General features: G+C 43.9%; 1 protein-coding gene across 6 annotated transcripts in view; it reads left to right on the forward strand.

Annotated features, from left to right (window-relative positions):
- The first annotated feature begins 292 nt into the window (after window positions 1-292).
- ESRP1 (epithelial splicing regulatory protein 1) overlaps window positions 293-15,890 on the forward strand; it is a 55,576-nt gene continuing 39,978 nt past the window's right edge. For all 6 annotated transcript variants that reach the window (XM_079796202.1, XM_079796204.1, XM_079796206.1 and 3 more), the window contains exons 1-4: window positions 293-774; window positions 1,323-1,451; window positions 2,828-2,941; window positions 5,693-5,807. In XM_079796202.1, the coding sequence (XP_079652328.1) occupies window positions 643-774; window positions 1,323-1,451; window positions 2,828-2,941; window positions 5,693-5,807 (490 nt within the window). In that variant the 5' untranslated portion in view covers window positions 293-642. The remainder of the gene's footprint in view (window positions 775-1,322; window positions 1,452-2,827; window positions 2,942-5,692; window positions 5,808-15,890) is intronic.

Here is a 15,890-nt window from a genome sequence, read left to right on the forward strand (position 1 = left end):
CTTTCCCCTTCAGGCCTCCGCTATCCTCTGGGTGGCCACAGCCTCTTCCCGCCCTGCGTGTCTCCCCCCCACCCCAACCTCCCCACCCCCGCCTTCCTCGGCCGCCCCTCTCCATTCATCTAGCCATTGTCTCCCGCCCCCTCCTCCTTCGTTCCCCGGGCGGCCTCCTCCCCCACCGCTGCCACGTCGTGGTTTGAAGGAGCCAATGGGCCGGCGCCGCCAGGTGTCTCTTACCTGCACCACGTGGGGGAGGGGGAAGGGGCGGGCAGGTAGAGCCACATCCCAAAACAGAAAAGCTTTCAGCCATTGCGCGCGCCTCCCGGGGGTGCAGCCCGGCTCCAGGCTCCTGGCAGAGACGCACGGGCCACGGAATACAAAAGGGGCCGGTCTGCGGCGCCCTCCTGCCCACCCCGCTTCCTGCCCGGGGTGTGGAGCGCTGGCCAGGTGTCGGCTGGGGCGGCTGGTTACCGCCTTTTGCTCCGGCTGCGGCGAGAGGAGGAGGAGGAGGAGGAGGAGGGGGGTGGGGGTGGGCGCACTTTCCTTTTCTTTTCCGAGAGGGTTTCGCACCGGTTCTCCCGTTCTCACCTCCACGCCGCCTCGCCGCCTCCCGACCCCCCCTTCTCCCCCTCCCCACCCACCGTCATGACGGCGTCTCCGGATTACTTGGTGGTGCTTTTTGGAATCACTGCTGGGGCCACGGGGGCCAAGCTGGGCTCGGATGAGAAAGAGCTGATCCTGCTGTTGTGGAAAGTGGTGGACCTGGCCAACAAGAAGGTGTGTGTCCCCCCCCCCCGCCCCCCAATGTCTGCCCACACGGGGGGAGCGGGGCACGGAGTTGGCGGTGGAAGTGGCGGTGGTTGGTTGGGGGGGAGCCCCGTTCGGTAAACAAGCGCCCTCGTTTGTTCACCGGTGAGGCGGGACCCGGGGCCTAGGGGCGCCCGGAGGAAAGCCCCATTCGTCGGCCAGCAGCCGCGGAGCTGGTTCTGCCCCCGAACCTGGCGCAGGTGGGGAGGCGGGCGCCGCCGCGCCGGGCCCTCCGCCGCCGGTCGGGGGGACGCCCAGCGGAGCCGGGTGGGACCCCCGGGGCCCCGGCGCCCGCTTCCGACCTGAGGATCCCGGTGGGGGTGGGGGCGGGGGCGGGAGCTGGGCCGCGCCGACCTCTCCGCCCCTGGAGTCGCTGGCGACACGTGAGCTTTGATTCCGGCGGCCAGACCCCCTCCGGAGGCGCGGGCCGCCCCCACAGGGGAGCGGGAAGGGGGGTGGGCGGAGAGGCCCCCCCATTGGAGAAGGGGGAAACCGACTCCCGCGTCTCTCCCCTCCAGGTGGGACAGTTGCACGAAGTCCTGGTGAGGCCGGATCAGTTGGAGCTGACGGAGGACTGTAAGGAGGAAACGAAGATCGACGCCGAAAACCTGTCCTCGGCGCCGCAGCTGGACCAAGCCCTCCGACAGGTGACAGCCCCGCCCGCCCCCGCGCCCTCGGCCGGCGGTCCACGCGCGTTCCCGGGGCGGGGTGACCGGCCGCCCGGCCGCGTGGGTGGGCATCCCGCCTGCAGGCCCGGGGCGGACCTCTGGGGGGGAGGAGGTCGCTGCTCCTCTCCTCCCAGTCCCTTCGCGGTCTTGGGCCGACATTCACTCGCTCTCGGGGTGCTTCCTGAGTCACGTCCTGGGCCGGAGAGTCCGCGGGGCTTTACCCATCGGGTGACGCACGGAGTTGAATCCTAGCGCCCCCATCCCGCGGCCCAGACCCCAGGCGTCTCCGCCCTCTGCAGGGGTTTGGGTCTGCGGCTCCGCCCGGGGTCAGGGGGCGCTGCGGGGTAGACCCGAGGGCCCGCCCCCAGCGCTTGGGTTCAGGATGCTGAGCTCCCCAAGGCTCGGTTCCGGTGCCGTGGTTGCTTCTTGAGTGGCCGCGCCCGGGAGGGCTGGCAGGCCCGGACGTGCAGGGCCGCCTCTGGGGTCCCTGTGAGAGCGGGGGAACCAGCCCCCTTCTTGGAATTAATTGGGGGGACCCAACCGCCGGCTGCTTCGGGGTCCGGACCTCAGAGGAGCCGGGAGGCGGGGCTCAACACCTGTGCACAGGTGCGTGTCCGCCGCCCTCCTGGCGCGCTGCCCGTTGGAAAAGGGGGAAGTCATCATCCCTGAGGTGTGTTTCAGGAAATGTGTTACCCGGCTTTCCAGAGGTCTGTGTACCCATCCACCCACATTGCCCAGCTGGCATCTTCCTTAAGCCTAGATACAGTGGTCGGCAAACTCCTTAGTCAACAGAGCCAAACATCAACAGTACAACGATTGACATTTCTTTTGAGAGCCCAATTTTTAAAAACTTAAACCACATAGGTAGGTACATTGTTATTAATTTAATGAGGGTCCTCCTAAGCTGGCTTTTGCTAAAAAACTCAAGGGGCCAAAGAGCCGCATGTGGCTCGCGAGCCGCAGTTTGCCGACCACTGGCCCTAGAACATCCAACCATTAAAAAAAAAAAAAAAAGAACACCAGGGAATGATGTAATCTGAAGGCAATCTGCTGATGAAACGAGACCTCTGATTTAAAAGTCTGGGATTTTTCGCAGAAACAGGAAGGGGGTACAGGCGGACGGTAGGAAGCATGGGCTGAACTCCCCCGTGAGGAGCCGCGGGTGGACGGAAGCTGCCCTAACTAAAGGGGGACAGACAGTCTGTGGGAACCTAGTCTTCCTCAGGTTGTCCCCCAACGCGGCGTCCCCTTTTCGCAGTAGTAGGTAGTTCCATCGTCTCTGGTTATCGCCAAGTGGGGCCGCTTGGCAGAGTTTGCACATCCTGCATCAGTTGCATCTTGTGTCTTCTTTTCAGTTTAACCAGTCCGTGAGCAATGAGCTCAATATCGGGGTAGGGACCTCTTTCTGCCTCTGTACGGATGGGCAGCTTCATGTCAGGCAAATCCTGCATCCCGAGGCCTCCAAGAAGGTAAGAGTGCTGGCTGGTGACTGGAGGGTGTTTTTTTTTGTGTGTGTGTGTGTTTTTAATGGTTTACCCAATTTTCTCGATGTTGAAGAGATGCATAGGGGGAGTCATTGTTTCAATTGTTAAAATGTTAAGTATTGTGTCCTGTATATTTTATCACAATACAGAATTCACAACACTTTCCATAGAGACGTTTGAGATTGCAGTAATTTTAGAGATAACATTTGGTGGCTCCATAAAAGTTTTATTTTTGTTAAGTTTTTGAAATGCTCGACATTCTCCCTTTTCCAATGCATATTAGCTACATTTTTGACACTTAAAAGTAGCTACAAATAAGAGAGAACTGTACTTTAATACTCTGTAATATTCCCATCTACGTGAAAATTGCTTTATCTTAGGAAGGAAGGAGCAATGGAAAAAAGGTCAATTAAACTTTAAGTTATAGTTCTCATAATTTCATTTAAAAGGCTGTACTTCAAAAATAAGACTTTACCGTAGAACCAGTGAAACATTAATTGTGGTATACTGCGCTTCTCTGGCTTAAAGTAAATGTTCAAAACTGATTGGATCCTGTATCAAAATAATAGGGTCAGCCCCATCTTTCACCTTTGCTTATCTTTCTGATACTGGAAGAGAGTATGGAGTGCGAAAAGTGCAATCTTATTGTAGATATAATGTGATTTCTCTCCCATGGAAGAATGAGGGTTTGAGCATAGGTAGCCAACCCAGTGTAGTCAATCTTTGCTAATATAGTTCATCTGATCAACTTGATTAGCTTGAGCTCTAACTTGAAAGGATGGAAGTAATATATTTTTAGGGAAACTGTATGAGGCAATTCTTGCAATGAAAGGTTTAGAATGACAGTTGATGTTGCAACTGAGTAGTCAATGCAGATCTCTTTTTACTCCAGTAGGGAAAAGGGAAGAAATACATGTATAATGATAATTTTTAAAGTTTGAAGGAGAAACTCAAGTTCCTGTATCTTGAGGATTGAGAAAAGCACTACCTTTGTAGCAACCTTAGTAATTATTGGATTAGAAGGGGGAAGTATTTTTTGTTAATTAAATGCTAGACCAATTGCTATACCCTTGATCCAGAGATAGACATATATGAGGATTCTACCACTCTCAACTCCCAACTCATATGAGGAGGGATAAAGCTTAATCCTTTCCCTGTTGGGCTGAAGAAAAACAGCTGGTTTTCTTATTTTAGATAGGCTGTTTTGGATATGGGAAAACCTCCAGAGAAAAACAGACATTTTCCTGAGTCACTTGTATTAGGGTTTTGATTAAAGAAAGCAGAAACAATTAATTTAGTATAATAAAACAATTTAGTATCATAATGAACGTTATTCTATTCATTAAGGAAAAGTAGAAAAAATGGTAAAACATAAAAGTAAATAATCCTGCCACTCAGAATATATTAAACTATTTTTCTCTAATATGAACATATCTGGATATATTCTTTCAGGTTTTTGTAAAAAAGCTTCATTTTTACAAGGAGCATTCACACTGCACAAACCTTCTAGCCTACTTTATAATTCAACACAATATGAATATTTTCTGTAAGCATTAAATAAAATACTCAGCTTTTTAAATGGATGCAACTATTTAAACTGATATTTTATTGTTTAATATGGGAGTTATTGTCATTATAAATAACTTTTAAGTGAGCATTTTTGTAAGCAATTGTGAGGATTCATGATTCTTTTGATAACTATTTTGAAAACTGGCCACGATACAGTGATAACCCTATTTCAAATATAGGATGAGCAGGTTACATGTAATAGAATCCAAAAAAGGAAATTTATATCGAGACATTCATTATTGCATAAATGTTATGGGTTACAAACATTAAAAAGTCTTTATTTCCTTGACTTTCTAATGTACAAACGAGGAAAAATTCCTAATAAGTAAACACAACGAGAGGTTTTGAAATCTTAAAGAAAAATCTAAATTCAGTTTTAAAAAATCTTCAAGAGTTATTCAGTGAGGGCCCCCTCCCCTGGGGGTGGGGTGTGGGGGAAGAAGAAACAATAGTGTAATATTTGCTCAGACAGTTGCTTTGTATAATAATCCTAAGAGTGGTGCTAGTATCTAGGAATAGCAGGTAACTATATCTCTGTTGCCTTTGAAATTTATGATATCTTTTCTTTTAAGTCTAATTTGACTTCTCAGGTATAGCCAGAATAATGGTCAGGAAGACTAATGTGGCACTGTAATTTGGCACAAAAATAATTCTTTTCAGGTAATCAGGAATTCACTATCTTAATGTGATTTTGGTACAGAAAATATGCATTATTAGAACCTAGTATTTAAAAGTATGTTTTATAATTGAATCCTATGTTTAGTTATACATTGTGAACATACGCATTTCTATCAGAACTGAAGGCTGATTTGCTGCCTGAAAATACAAGCGGACTAACATGATTACAAGTCGCAAAAGAGTGTAGTTTTATCAAACAGAACATATAAAATACAACAGCCCAAATGTATTAACAGCTTCAGAAGTGTTTTGAATGGAATGCTTAATGGAACGTAAGCATTGTAACCCATTGCCTTAAACTAAGATGAATTTTTCCCATGAGAGTTGTTTATAAGATATAATACTATAATGGAAAACAAAAGCACCCTAACATTCAATTTTAAAAAATGTGGTAAAATAGATTTATACTCAATCCTTAGGTTTATGGTTATTAGGGAAACAGTAAACTAAATTCATCTAGTTAACAATGTATACCTTGTCCTTCCTCAGAATGTATTATTGCCTGAATGCTTCTATTCCTTTTTTGATCTTCGAAAAGAATTCAAGAAGTGTTGCCCTGGATCACCCGATATTGATAAACTGGATGTTGCAGCAATGACAGAGTGTATCCTTTAAGTGGTTACCCAAGTATCATTTGAAAAGATAGCTGCCGGGGGAAAATGGCAACGCAAAACAAAAACATTAAAACATTTTTAACTTGATCAGTGTATGGATGAAAATGGCCTGTCCTCACCTTGTCTGTGTGCTGTGAGAAATAGTGCAATTTTAGGCATCTTTTAAAGTATGTATAACTTGCTGACTTTTAATAGTGATTTAGTTAGATGAGTCTTGGTGAGTTGAACACATCCAGAGTAGAATTCAGTTTCATATTGTGGGAGTAGTTTGGGTCTTCTTGGTTGTGGAGGAATTGAAGAATGTGAAGACTTAATTTTCTTTGATGCCAATTCCAAAGCCACTTGTTCTTGACTATCTTGAGCAACGCCACTAGGGCAATAAGCCATCTTTTGAGACAAAGTGAGGTTGCTTTTTTTACCCCAAAATTTTGTATTACCAAGGTAGTGTACCTAATGCATTATGTATTTAAAAGTAAATCTAATAATCACAAGTCTTGTAATCATGAATGACCCATCATCTTTAATCCGGTGAGTCTTTAAAGTGCTAATTAATAAGCAGTCATGTGCTAACATATCAAATGGAATACTGAGTAATAGAAGGGTTAGGTGACACGCCCAAAGCCACTATGAGAATTGTCATGGCGTTGGATTCATGTTGCTTTCAGGAACTTGTGGGTTATAGATGTTTCTTCTTAAACTTTCTCATTCTTTTTCAGGAGCTAAAGCCTGGTTTTGTTTTGTTTTTTAATCTAAAGCCTGGTTTTGTTTTGTTTTTCATCTAAAGCCTGGTTTTGTTTTTTTAAAATATATTTTTATTGATTTCAGACAGGAAGGAAGAGGGAGAGAGAGAGAGAAACATCAATGATGAGAGAGAATTATTAATCCGCTGCCTGCCTCCTGCACACCTCCACCGGGGATCAAGCCTGCAACCTGGGCATGTGCCCTGACCAGGAATTGAACCAGTGTCCTTTTGGTTCATAGGTCAATGCTCAACCACTGAGCCATGCCGGCCGGGCTAAAGCCTGGTTTTTTACATTTATTTTAACATTTCTGGATTGAAAAAGGTTTGCATATTTTTCCTAAGCATTTGTAAGTTGGTCAAACTCATTTTTTTTTTATTTGCCTTCTTCCTGGAAGCAGTTAGCTGCAGTTGTGGTTTAGCTGGTTAGTAGCTAGATGTTGGTTAGCTGGTTTAGTTAGTTCCCAGTAGTGCTGGGAGAAGAGTGGAATAAGCACATTTTGTGGGAATTCTTTGTAAGAATTTCCTTAAAAAGTTGGGACAGCAGAAAAATTCTTACTTTTTGTTCTGTCGGTTTGAATGCTTGCATTAGTTAACTCCGGCGGCCATAACAAAGACCATAGACCAGGTGACTTAAAGAACACAATTCTGGGGTCTGGGAAGCCTAAGATCAGGATGCCGGTTTCTGGTGAGGGCTCTTCCTACCTCCTCACTGTGTTTCACGTGGGTGGGGGGGAATAAAGGAGGAGATATTTATTTTCCTCTCTAAGGCCACGGATCTAACAAATGAAGACCCCTTCCTTATGGCCTTAACTGCCTTCTGAATACTCTGTCTCCAGGGACAGTCACATTGGGGATTAGAGCGTCAACATAGACATTTTTGGGAGGGACACAGTTCCGTCCATAGCAAATGCTAACCTATCTGATGCACTGGCCCAAAAGAGAGAACCAAAAATTCTAAAAAGTAAATGAACAAATAGTGGAGGAAAACTCTAATAAGTTATCTTTTTTTTTTTTTTATTAAGGTATTATATGTGTACATATCTTACCATTGTCCCCCCTCAACCCCACTCCCATACATGCCCTCACCCCCCAGAGTTTTGTGTCCATTGGTTATGCTTATATGCATGCATTCAAGTCCTTCGGTTGATCTCTTATCTCCCCCACCTCTCCCTAACCTTCCCCCTATAATTTGACATTCTGTTTGATGCTTTACTGTCTCTGTATCTATATTTTTGTTCATCAGTTTATAATGTTCTTTATTATCCATAAATGAGTGAGATCATGTGGTATTTTTCTTTCATTGACTGGCTTATTTCACTTAGCATAATGTTCTCCAATTCCATCCAGGTTGCTGCAAATGATGAGAATTCCTTCTTTTTTATGGCAGCATAGTATTCCATTGTGTAGATGTACCACAGTTTTCTGATCCAGTCATCTGCTGATGGGCACCTAGGCTGTTTCCATATCTTAGCTATTGTAAATTGTGCTGCTATGAACATAGGGATGCATATATCCTTTCTGATTGGTGTTTCTTAATAAGTTATCTTAATTTAGAAAAAGACAGAGTAGGAAAGGCAGTTAAGAATCCTTTATCCCTGACTATTCAGTTCCCTCTTTTAGCAAAGAAACTTTTCCCTTAGTGCCGCGGTCGGCAAACTGCGGCTCGCGAGCCACGTGCGGCTCTTTGGCCCCTTGAGTGTGGCTCTTCCACAAAATACCACGGCCTGGGCGAGTCTACTTTGAAGAAGTGGCGTTAGAAGAAGTTTAAGTTTACAAAATTTGGCTCTCAAAAGAAATGTCAATCGTTGTACTGTTGATATTTGGCTCTGTTGACTAATGAGTTTGCTGACCACTGTCCTAGTGCATATAGGTCAGATACTAGTAAAAATTTACATAGCTACAAATTTTTTTTTGTATTTAAGTATTTTGGTTTTCTTAATGTGTTGGTTGACAGTTTAGGGGAAAACTTGTTAAAAGTTCATCCATGTTTTCTTCTTGGTTTCTTAAGAGTTTCACATATATAAGATTGGGGTTTATTATTCAGCATTTTCAATATGGTAATCTGGGCTTAACCTTTTTACTTGTTCATGTTACTTTTTAAAATAAAACATTGCATTATCTGACCTTTATGTGAATGGGTAGGATTCTGTGCCAATTATTTTTTGTCATTCCTTTTAATCCTAATTCTATAACTATTTTGTTGGTGGTTCTTTTTCAAATGCCATGGAGATGAAAATTAAATATAACATGAGTTGTGAATGAAGAAGCTAGGTCAGGTTCCATTTCAGGAATATCACACGTGAACTTTCAGGATGGCTCTCATAGCCATTAAATAATGCCTTTATTGAAAAAACTAGGGCCTTGGCTGGTTTTGCTCAGTGGATAGAGCATCCGCTTGGGGACTGAAGGTTCCCGGGTTCGATTCCGGTCAAGGGCGCACTTGCCTGGGTTGTGGGCTTGATACCTAGTAGGGGGTGTGCAGGAGGCAGCCAATCAGTGATTCTCATCATTGATGTTTCTATCCCTCTTCCTTTCTGAAATCAATAAAAATATATTAAAAAAACAAACTAGGGATTTTTATATTTCTTTTAAAATAGCTTAATTAAAGCCTAGTTTCTTTTGGCTTACATTTGGAGAGTCTTAGATTTATAGTTTCATTACCAAATCAAGAAGTGGATTTTAATCTTACATTTGTTTATTAATGTTTACTTGTATGTTTCCCCCCCATTTAGCAGGTAAGAAATATTATTAAGCTTTCCTAGGAGTGGCTTTTGTTTTACTTTGCTACTGTGATCCATTATTTTCTGACTCCTATGCAGAGGAGTCATTATTTCCCTGAGTAGGCCACCAAACCCATTCCTCAGGTCAAAAGCAATTATACCAAAATTGACTATCAGCTTGTCCTTATCTATGCAAAGGATTTCTGTTGAAGAGCTGTCCTGTTCTTTCGGACCACTAAACATTTTCCTTTGTAATACGGAATTGGCACTAAATTTGGAAACGGTCAAGATGGTCATCACACATCCTTGGTGGTTTTGCCAAGTAGATGGAGAGTCACTTGCTCCTGAAGGATGGACCTGTTCTACCAGGCGAACCAGCAAGGTCGGGCGGCTCTTGCCAACCCCTGGAAAGGGACAAGCGCATATGCAGCTTGGCTTTCCTGGGAGAGTCACCTGCCTTCTCTGAGCCTCAGTTTTATCTCAGGTATTCCCAAATGAAAGCTTTGCAAACTATCGGGTGCTGTGTAAACAAAAAGAGTGTAACCACTTTGATAAGAGAATGGGTTTTAGGAATTTCCTGAATGCAGTTCTGGCTCTTTTTTTAGCATTTATTTTCCTCTTTCGTGCTGGTTCTAAAGCCACTTCTGGTGTTCGTGTTGGGCCTCTGAGTTATGGCAGTGGCAGTGCTGTTACCTGCTTTTTGAGTTGTGCAGTCCCAGCGGGAGAGAAGACTGACTTAGTAGGTGAACTGTGGGTGGCATTTTGTAAGGTTTTTACTTAATCAGGTGAGGTGGTTGAGGGTGTGGTGATAGGGACTGGGGCCCCTGTGATCTGTTGTTTGTTTCGGGGGAAGAAATTATTATCTTAGGTCCCTTATGGAAATTAATACTATTTGTCTCCTGATAAAAAGGACGTTTTGCTTGTGGGACTATTTACGTAAATGAGTTACCCAGTTTTCAAAGAGTGTAGCTGTATTGTATCCCCCTAATGTTGGGTAGAATTAGTTTCTCCTGGTTTCTTGACTTGCTTTTTGTTAGCTTTGTTATCCGTGAACTGATTTACTCTGGTTGATCAAGACCTCTCTCCTGTTCTGTTCACTCCACTTTGCCAAGCCTTTACTAAGGACTTATTTTAATAAAGTATGGCCTTGTAAGGAGAGCAGGTGAAAGAAGAGAACTGTCTGTTGAGTGCTTACTATATACCCCATCCATAGCCTGACAACCACCCAGTGGAGGGCGGTATCACCGCTTCTTTTTTTTTTTTTTTAAATATTTTTTTATTGATTTTCTACAGAGAGGAAAGGAGAGGGAGAGAGAGCTAGAAACATCGATGTGAGAGAAACATCGACCAGCTGCCTCTTGCACACCCCCTACCGGGGATGTGCCCGCAACCAATGTACATGCCCTTGACCGGAATCGAACCTGGGACCTTTCAGTCCGCAGACCGACGCTCTATCCACTGAGCCAAACCGGTTTCGGCAAGTATCACCCCTTCTTACAGCTGGGGAAATGGAGGCTTAGAGGTTTTCTCTTTCGTTAGTTAGGAGCACCAGCATTTGATCCTGAGTCTGATGTAAAAGTCCTACTCGTTAACTAGGGAGTGATATTCTAAAACCTATAAAGATCATTTGAGGGCGGGGCAGGCATTTTAAGTAGATTATCTCCCTTATAAAATTACGCTGTGTTTCCTGAGCACATACTAAACTAATCAGCAGGAAAAGGAAGTTGATTTTGTAAAAATTCTATCCAGTGGTAGGGTATTGCATCTGTATGTACTGTTTGACATTATTAGCAAACCAGAGGCCCGGTGCCAGGAACCGTGCACTGGTGGGCGTGGGGCGTGGCCTGTGGAGATAGGCCTTCTGTGGGAGCGCCGCTTATCCTGGTCAGCTGAGCTGCACTCCCACTGTGGGAGCGCACTGACCACCGGGGCAGCTCCTGTGTTGAGTGCCCGCCTCCTGGTGGTCAGTGCGCATCATAGCGACTGGTCGACTGGCTGTTCTGGTCGTTTTGCCTTTTGGTCGCTGGACTTTTATTATATTGGATACCATTGTACTAGTGCAGCTTTTCATTATCAGGGTAAAAAGAAAAAAAAAATCACTAAACCATTCTTACTTGCCCATCCAAGGATTACTAGAGGAGTGAGTCTGTGTTTATATGTGTTTTACCACTTCTCAGTGGGGGTAAAGGATATGTGTGTGTGTGACGTTGGCATGTTTTTTTCATATATTAACAGTGTTCATATATAGAAGAGTGCTTAAGAACATGAGCTCCAGAGTCGAATTCATAGGGGGCGAATTTACTGCACCTCTCTACCTCAGTTTCTCCATCTTGAAATGGGCATGACTGTTGTAAGGAATGATGAGAAAGTGTATGCAACCACCTAGCCAGTGCCTGGTCTGCTGCACACCCTCCAAGGCTGACTGTGATCCTTCCAACCTCACCAGGTTGTTGGGTGTCTCTGATGAGGAAAAACAGCTGCCAAAAACTTTGAAAAGGACTTCCTTATTGATTTAAGACCATGTCTAAATTACGCTTAAAACTTTTTTAACTTTGTGTGAGACTGGATATATAGACCTTTTAAAGCATCACCTGCATGTTAATACTGGTATACTTCAGGGTTGATTTCACTTCTCTGTTTGTAGAATATTGTGTGTTGTGAGTGTGGTTCATTCCGCTCTTACGTGCCTATTTGTTCTAATTGAACGGGGCCTTTGCAATCTCACAAGGCTTCATTGCTCTGCTTGAAAAGTGAATCCTCCTTAGTATCTTTCAGCGTATATGAAAGGTATTTTTAAATATTACCACGTGCACAGTTAAGCTGGGTTAGTAGTGACCTTGTTAGCTAGAGAGCTAAGAAATGATCTTTGGCATCACATCAATATGATGTGAGCCAAATCGGCAAATACTCTGGTTTGTGGTCTGTAATAAGTTAGGGACTAGAAATACTGTATATTCTTGGCCAGCACTCAGAGATATGTTGATTTCCTGTGGTTTATTATAATTACAATTTACTTGTAAAGTGTGAGTTGGGAATTCCAGGATAATTTTCTTGTGTTGGCTCTAGAAGGCTTGTTTACTATCATGGAATCTCCCTTCCCTAATTTACCCCGTATAAATTGCTTTTTCTACAGTAAAATGTTCGTCTCTTTTGTTGCATTAGCTCCTACTTCCATCTTATTTCTTCTAGGATATAATTGACTTGTCAGTTTCCTTAGACATTCATGTGGTGCTTCATTACCATAACATATCCTGAAGAAATATTTATTAGGATAGATTGTCATTGTTTTTTCCCTCTTGGAAAGAGTAAGCTTCTGACGAATAGAGTTAAAACTGTGGTTTTAGGTTATTTTCCCAGCATTTATTCTAGGTATAAAGACATTTTTCTTGCCTTGGCTCCTAGTTACTTGTATGTTCTTATACATAGGTATTCTTGATTTACTTCTTTTCAAAGCTCATTTTAAAATATAGCAGATCGTTTATAGAACTTACTTTTAAAATTTCAGCTCATGTAAGGGGAATTTGTCACTTGCTTCTTTCCTTTGCAGAATTAGAAGAAATTCAGTTCTTAGTTGGGACAGTAGTTCAGCTTTTCTCTTGACATATTTTGTTTGCTATTCTTTTGTTCATTGCCATAGGTATTTTATTGTAATATGCCTGGCAATATAGTCAGTTGTGTTATGCTACAAATAAATGGCTTTGAGTTGAAATTTTCAATTGGGGTGCAATTATAACTTATGATATTTAAATTGCCATATATAGTTTAAACATCATTATTCCACAGTGTGTTGTTTTATATGTGTGATTCTCTTAGATATAACTGAAAATTTGGTTTAAAAAGATATTTAGAAGTAAAAATTGGGTCTCTGTAAACCAATTTGTCCATTCTCAGGCTGTTGGAGAAGGTAACTTGGAGTGGATAAGCTAATGAACTTTGTAAAATTGCTCTCTCTGAATTCTGCTTTGAGCTAATCAAAGTGTGGGTTAAATCCTGAAATCTGTTCCACTAAAGGTGGCACTGAAGAAAATAACTCTCTTGTTCAAATGTAGGCAAGGTCTCTGGACTTCTAAACTCTGTATAACTGTGGCCCTTTGCTCGATGTTAGCCCGAAATGTTAGATTTGTTCCCACCTGCGTGGCTTTTCCCTTCCTCGTTTCCTCACGGCGTTCCTCATTTGTAAAGCTGGCCGAGCCTGTTGGTGCTGTTGAAGCTGCCTCAAGGGCAGGATGAGTAAGTTGCATGACGAGCCATAAATCAGGAGGCACAGACTCATCTTGCCTTCCCTCAAGATCAGACGTGCAGCAATTCAATATGTAATTATACATCGATAGGGGAAAGGATTGGCGCTGAAACTTCTTCCTCACTTCCTTTCATTTGTTCCTGTTAAATTCTGGTAAGGATTGTGAATGGAACAAACCGTCCAAAAGAGAGGGTAGGGTGTGTGTGTGGGTGTGTGTGTGTGTGTGTGTGTGTGTGTGTGTGTAAGGGGGTAGTTTGGGTATGCAGGAGGTTAGGTGACTTTTAAAAATTAGGAGCTTAGAACTGTGTGATGACTTGAGGAGAAACATGTTGGCACATGTTATGTGGAACCAAGTTCGACACATGTCTAGAACACGCCCCTCCCCCAATTACATGTTGCACTCAGTATGATTCTGTGTTAGTTTCAGATCTACAGCACAGTGGTTAGAAAATCATGCGCTTTACAGAGTGGTCTCCCTGACGTTTCAAATGTCCATCTGGCCTCCTACATAGTTACTACAATATTACTGACTATATTCCCTGTGCTGTAATTTACATCTCTGAGAACATACCCTGAATTAAAAAAGTAGAATTCGGTAAAATAATTCTTTAGCTACAAATCTATGTCTACACAGGATACTTTACATTTTTACATTTGCTCTCTTCTACTTGGCTCTTACCTATACGTGTAGAAAGCTTCTCACAACGAAGTATTGCTCAAAACAAATTAGGCCAAGCGTCTCGGTGCAGGGAATCAAGTACCCATAGTCACACGCCGGAGGTGTGTTGCAATTCCAGCGCCCTTACTTACCAGCTGGGAGACTGGGTGAGTTACAGCACTTCTCTAAACTCTAGTTCCTTCACCTGTTGGGTTTTGCTGGAGGCAGGGCTATTGCAAAAATAGGAGGAAATAGATGGTGTTTGGTCAGCGTTCTTTAAAATCTCTGTTCAGCCGAAACCGGTTTGGCTCAGTGGATAGAGCGTTGGCCTGCGGACTCAAGGGTCCCAGGTTCGATTCCGGTCAAGGGCATGTACCTTGGTTGCGGGCACATCCCCAGTAGGGGGTGTGCAAGAGGCAGCTGATCGATGTTTCTAACTCTCTATCCCTCTCTCTTCCTCTCTGTAAAAAAATCAATAAAATATATTTAAAAATAAATAAATAAATAAATAAATAAATAAATAAATAAATAAAATCTCTGTCCAGGAATGGCCTCTCACAGGAAAGAGCTTTTTCTGACAGTTCAATCCATGGCGAAGCGGGGAAGGTGGAGCTGTTGGGAACTGTTCGCTTTCACCAGTGGTTCTCTCCCTGGGGTGGGTTTTGCCCACCAGAGGACACTCAGCAATGTCTGGAGAAATGTTTAATCATAATCAGGGGTGGGTAGCAGCCAGCATGCTCCAGGAAACGCTGTGGTACACAGGAAATCCCTTCCCAATAAAAAGGAATCTCTGCCCTACACGCCAGTAGTGCCAAGGTTGAGAAACTGGCTTATCCAATAGGGTTGGTTTCCATTTCTTGGGTATCTTTCTCTCTACTCCATTCATTTCTGACAAAGCTGAAAATGTTACCGTACTAGAATTGCAGGGTTCCAAACGATTGTTCAGCAGTAACGAAGTTTGTCGGATAACCTATGGCTAGTCACAGCTGATCTTTCTTAGTTCTGTGAGGATCCTTAAAGTAGTCCCTCCTGATCCCCTGTTCCTCCACAGGAAATTTTAGGGCAGTCATCTCTCTAAAGTATCTTTATCTTTTGATTCTGGTTTTCTACCTGTTACCATATTCTTTGAAAGTGGCACAGAATTAATAAGTATATATATAGACTAGAGGCCCAGTGCGTGAAATTCGTGCGCAGGTATAGTCCCTAGGCCTGGCCTGTGATCAGGGCCACCTCCCCACCCCCCCTGCTGCCTGCAGCGGGCTCCGCACCCTGTCGCCACCCACCCACCCCCAGTTCCCGTTAGCCATGGGGTGATCAGAGCCTGCCAGCTGGGAGGAGGGGCCAAGAGGTGGTCAGTGCGCCTCATAGTGACTGGTGCTTCTGGTCGTTCCGCCATTAGGGTCAATTTGCATATTACCTACCCTTTTATTCTATAGGATAGTACAGCCTTTCCACAGGTGACCATTTTAGTGACCCCGATAGGTGGTCATTGCTCTGTTGCTCGGGTATCTCCTGGGATTGATTTTTCTAATCCTTCTAGTGTTTCATCACTAGATGATGTAAAGGGAGTGATTTCGCAGGTGTGTGTTGCAGAAATTATTTACCATTTTAACCTGATGATTATCTTATGAGTATGCAAATAGGCATCTGGTGAATTCAGATTTTTTAGTCTTAAATGTGACCCTCAAAGTGTGATGAAATAATGGGTTATAA

The sequence above is a fragment of the Cnephaeus nilssonii genome (assembly GCF_951640355.1).
Source record: "Cnephaeus nilssonii genome assembly, chromosome: 18".
NCBI lineage: Eukaryota > Metazoa > Chordata > Mammalia > Chiroptera > Vespertilionidae > Cnephaeus > Cnephaeus nilssonii.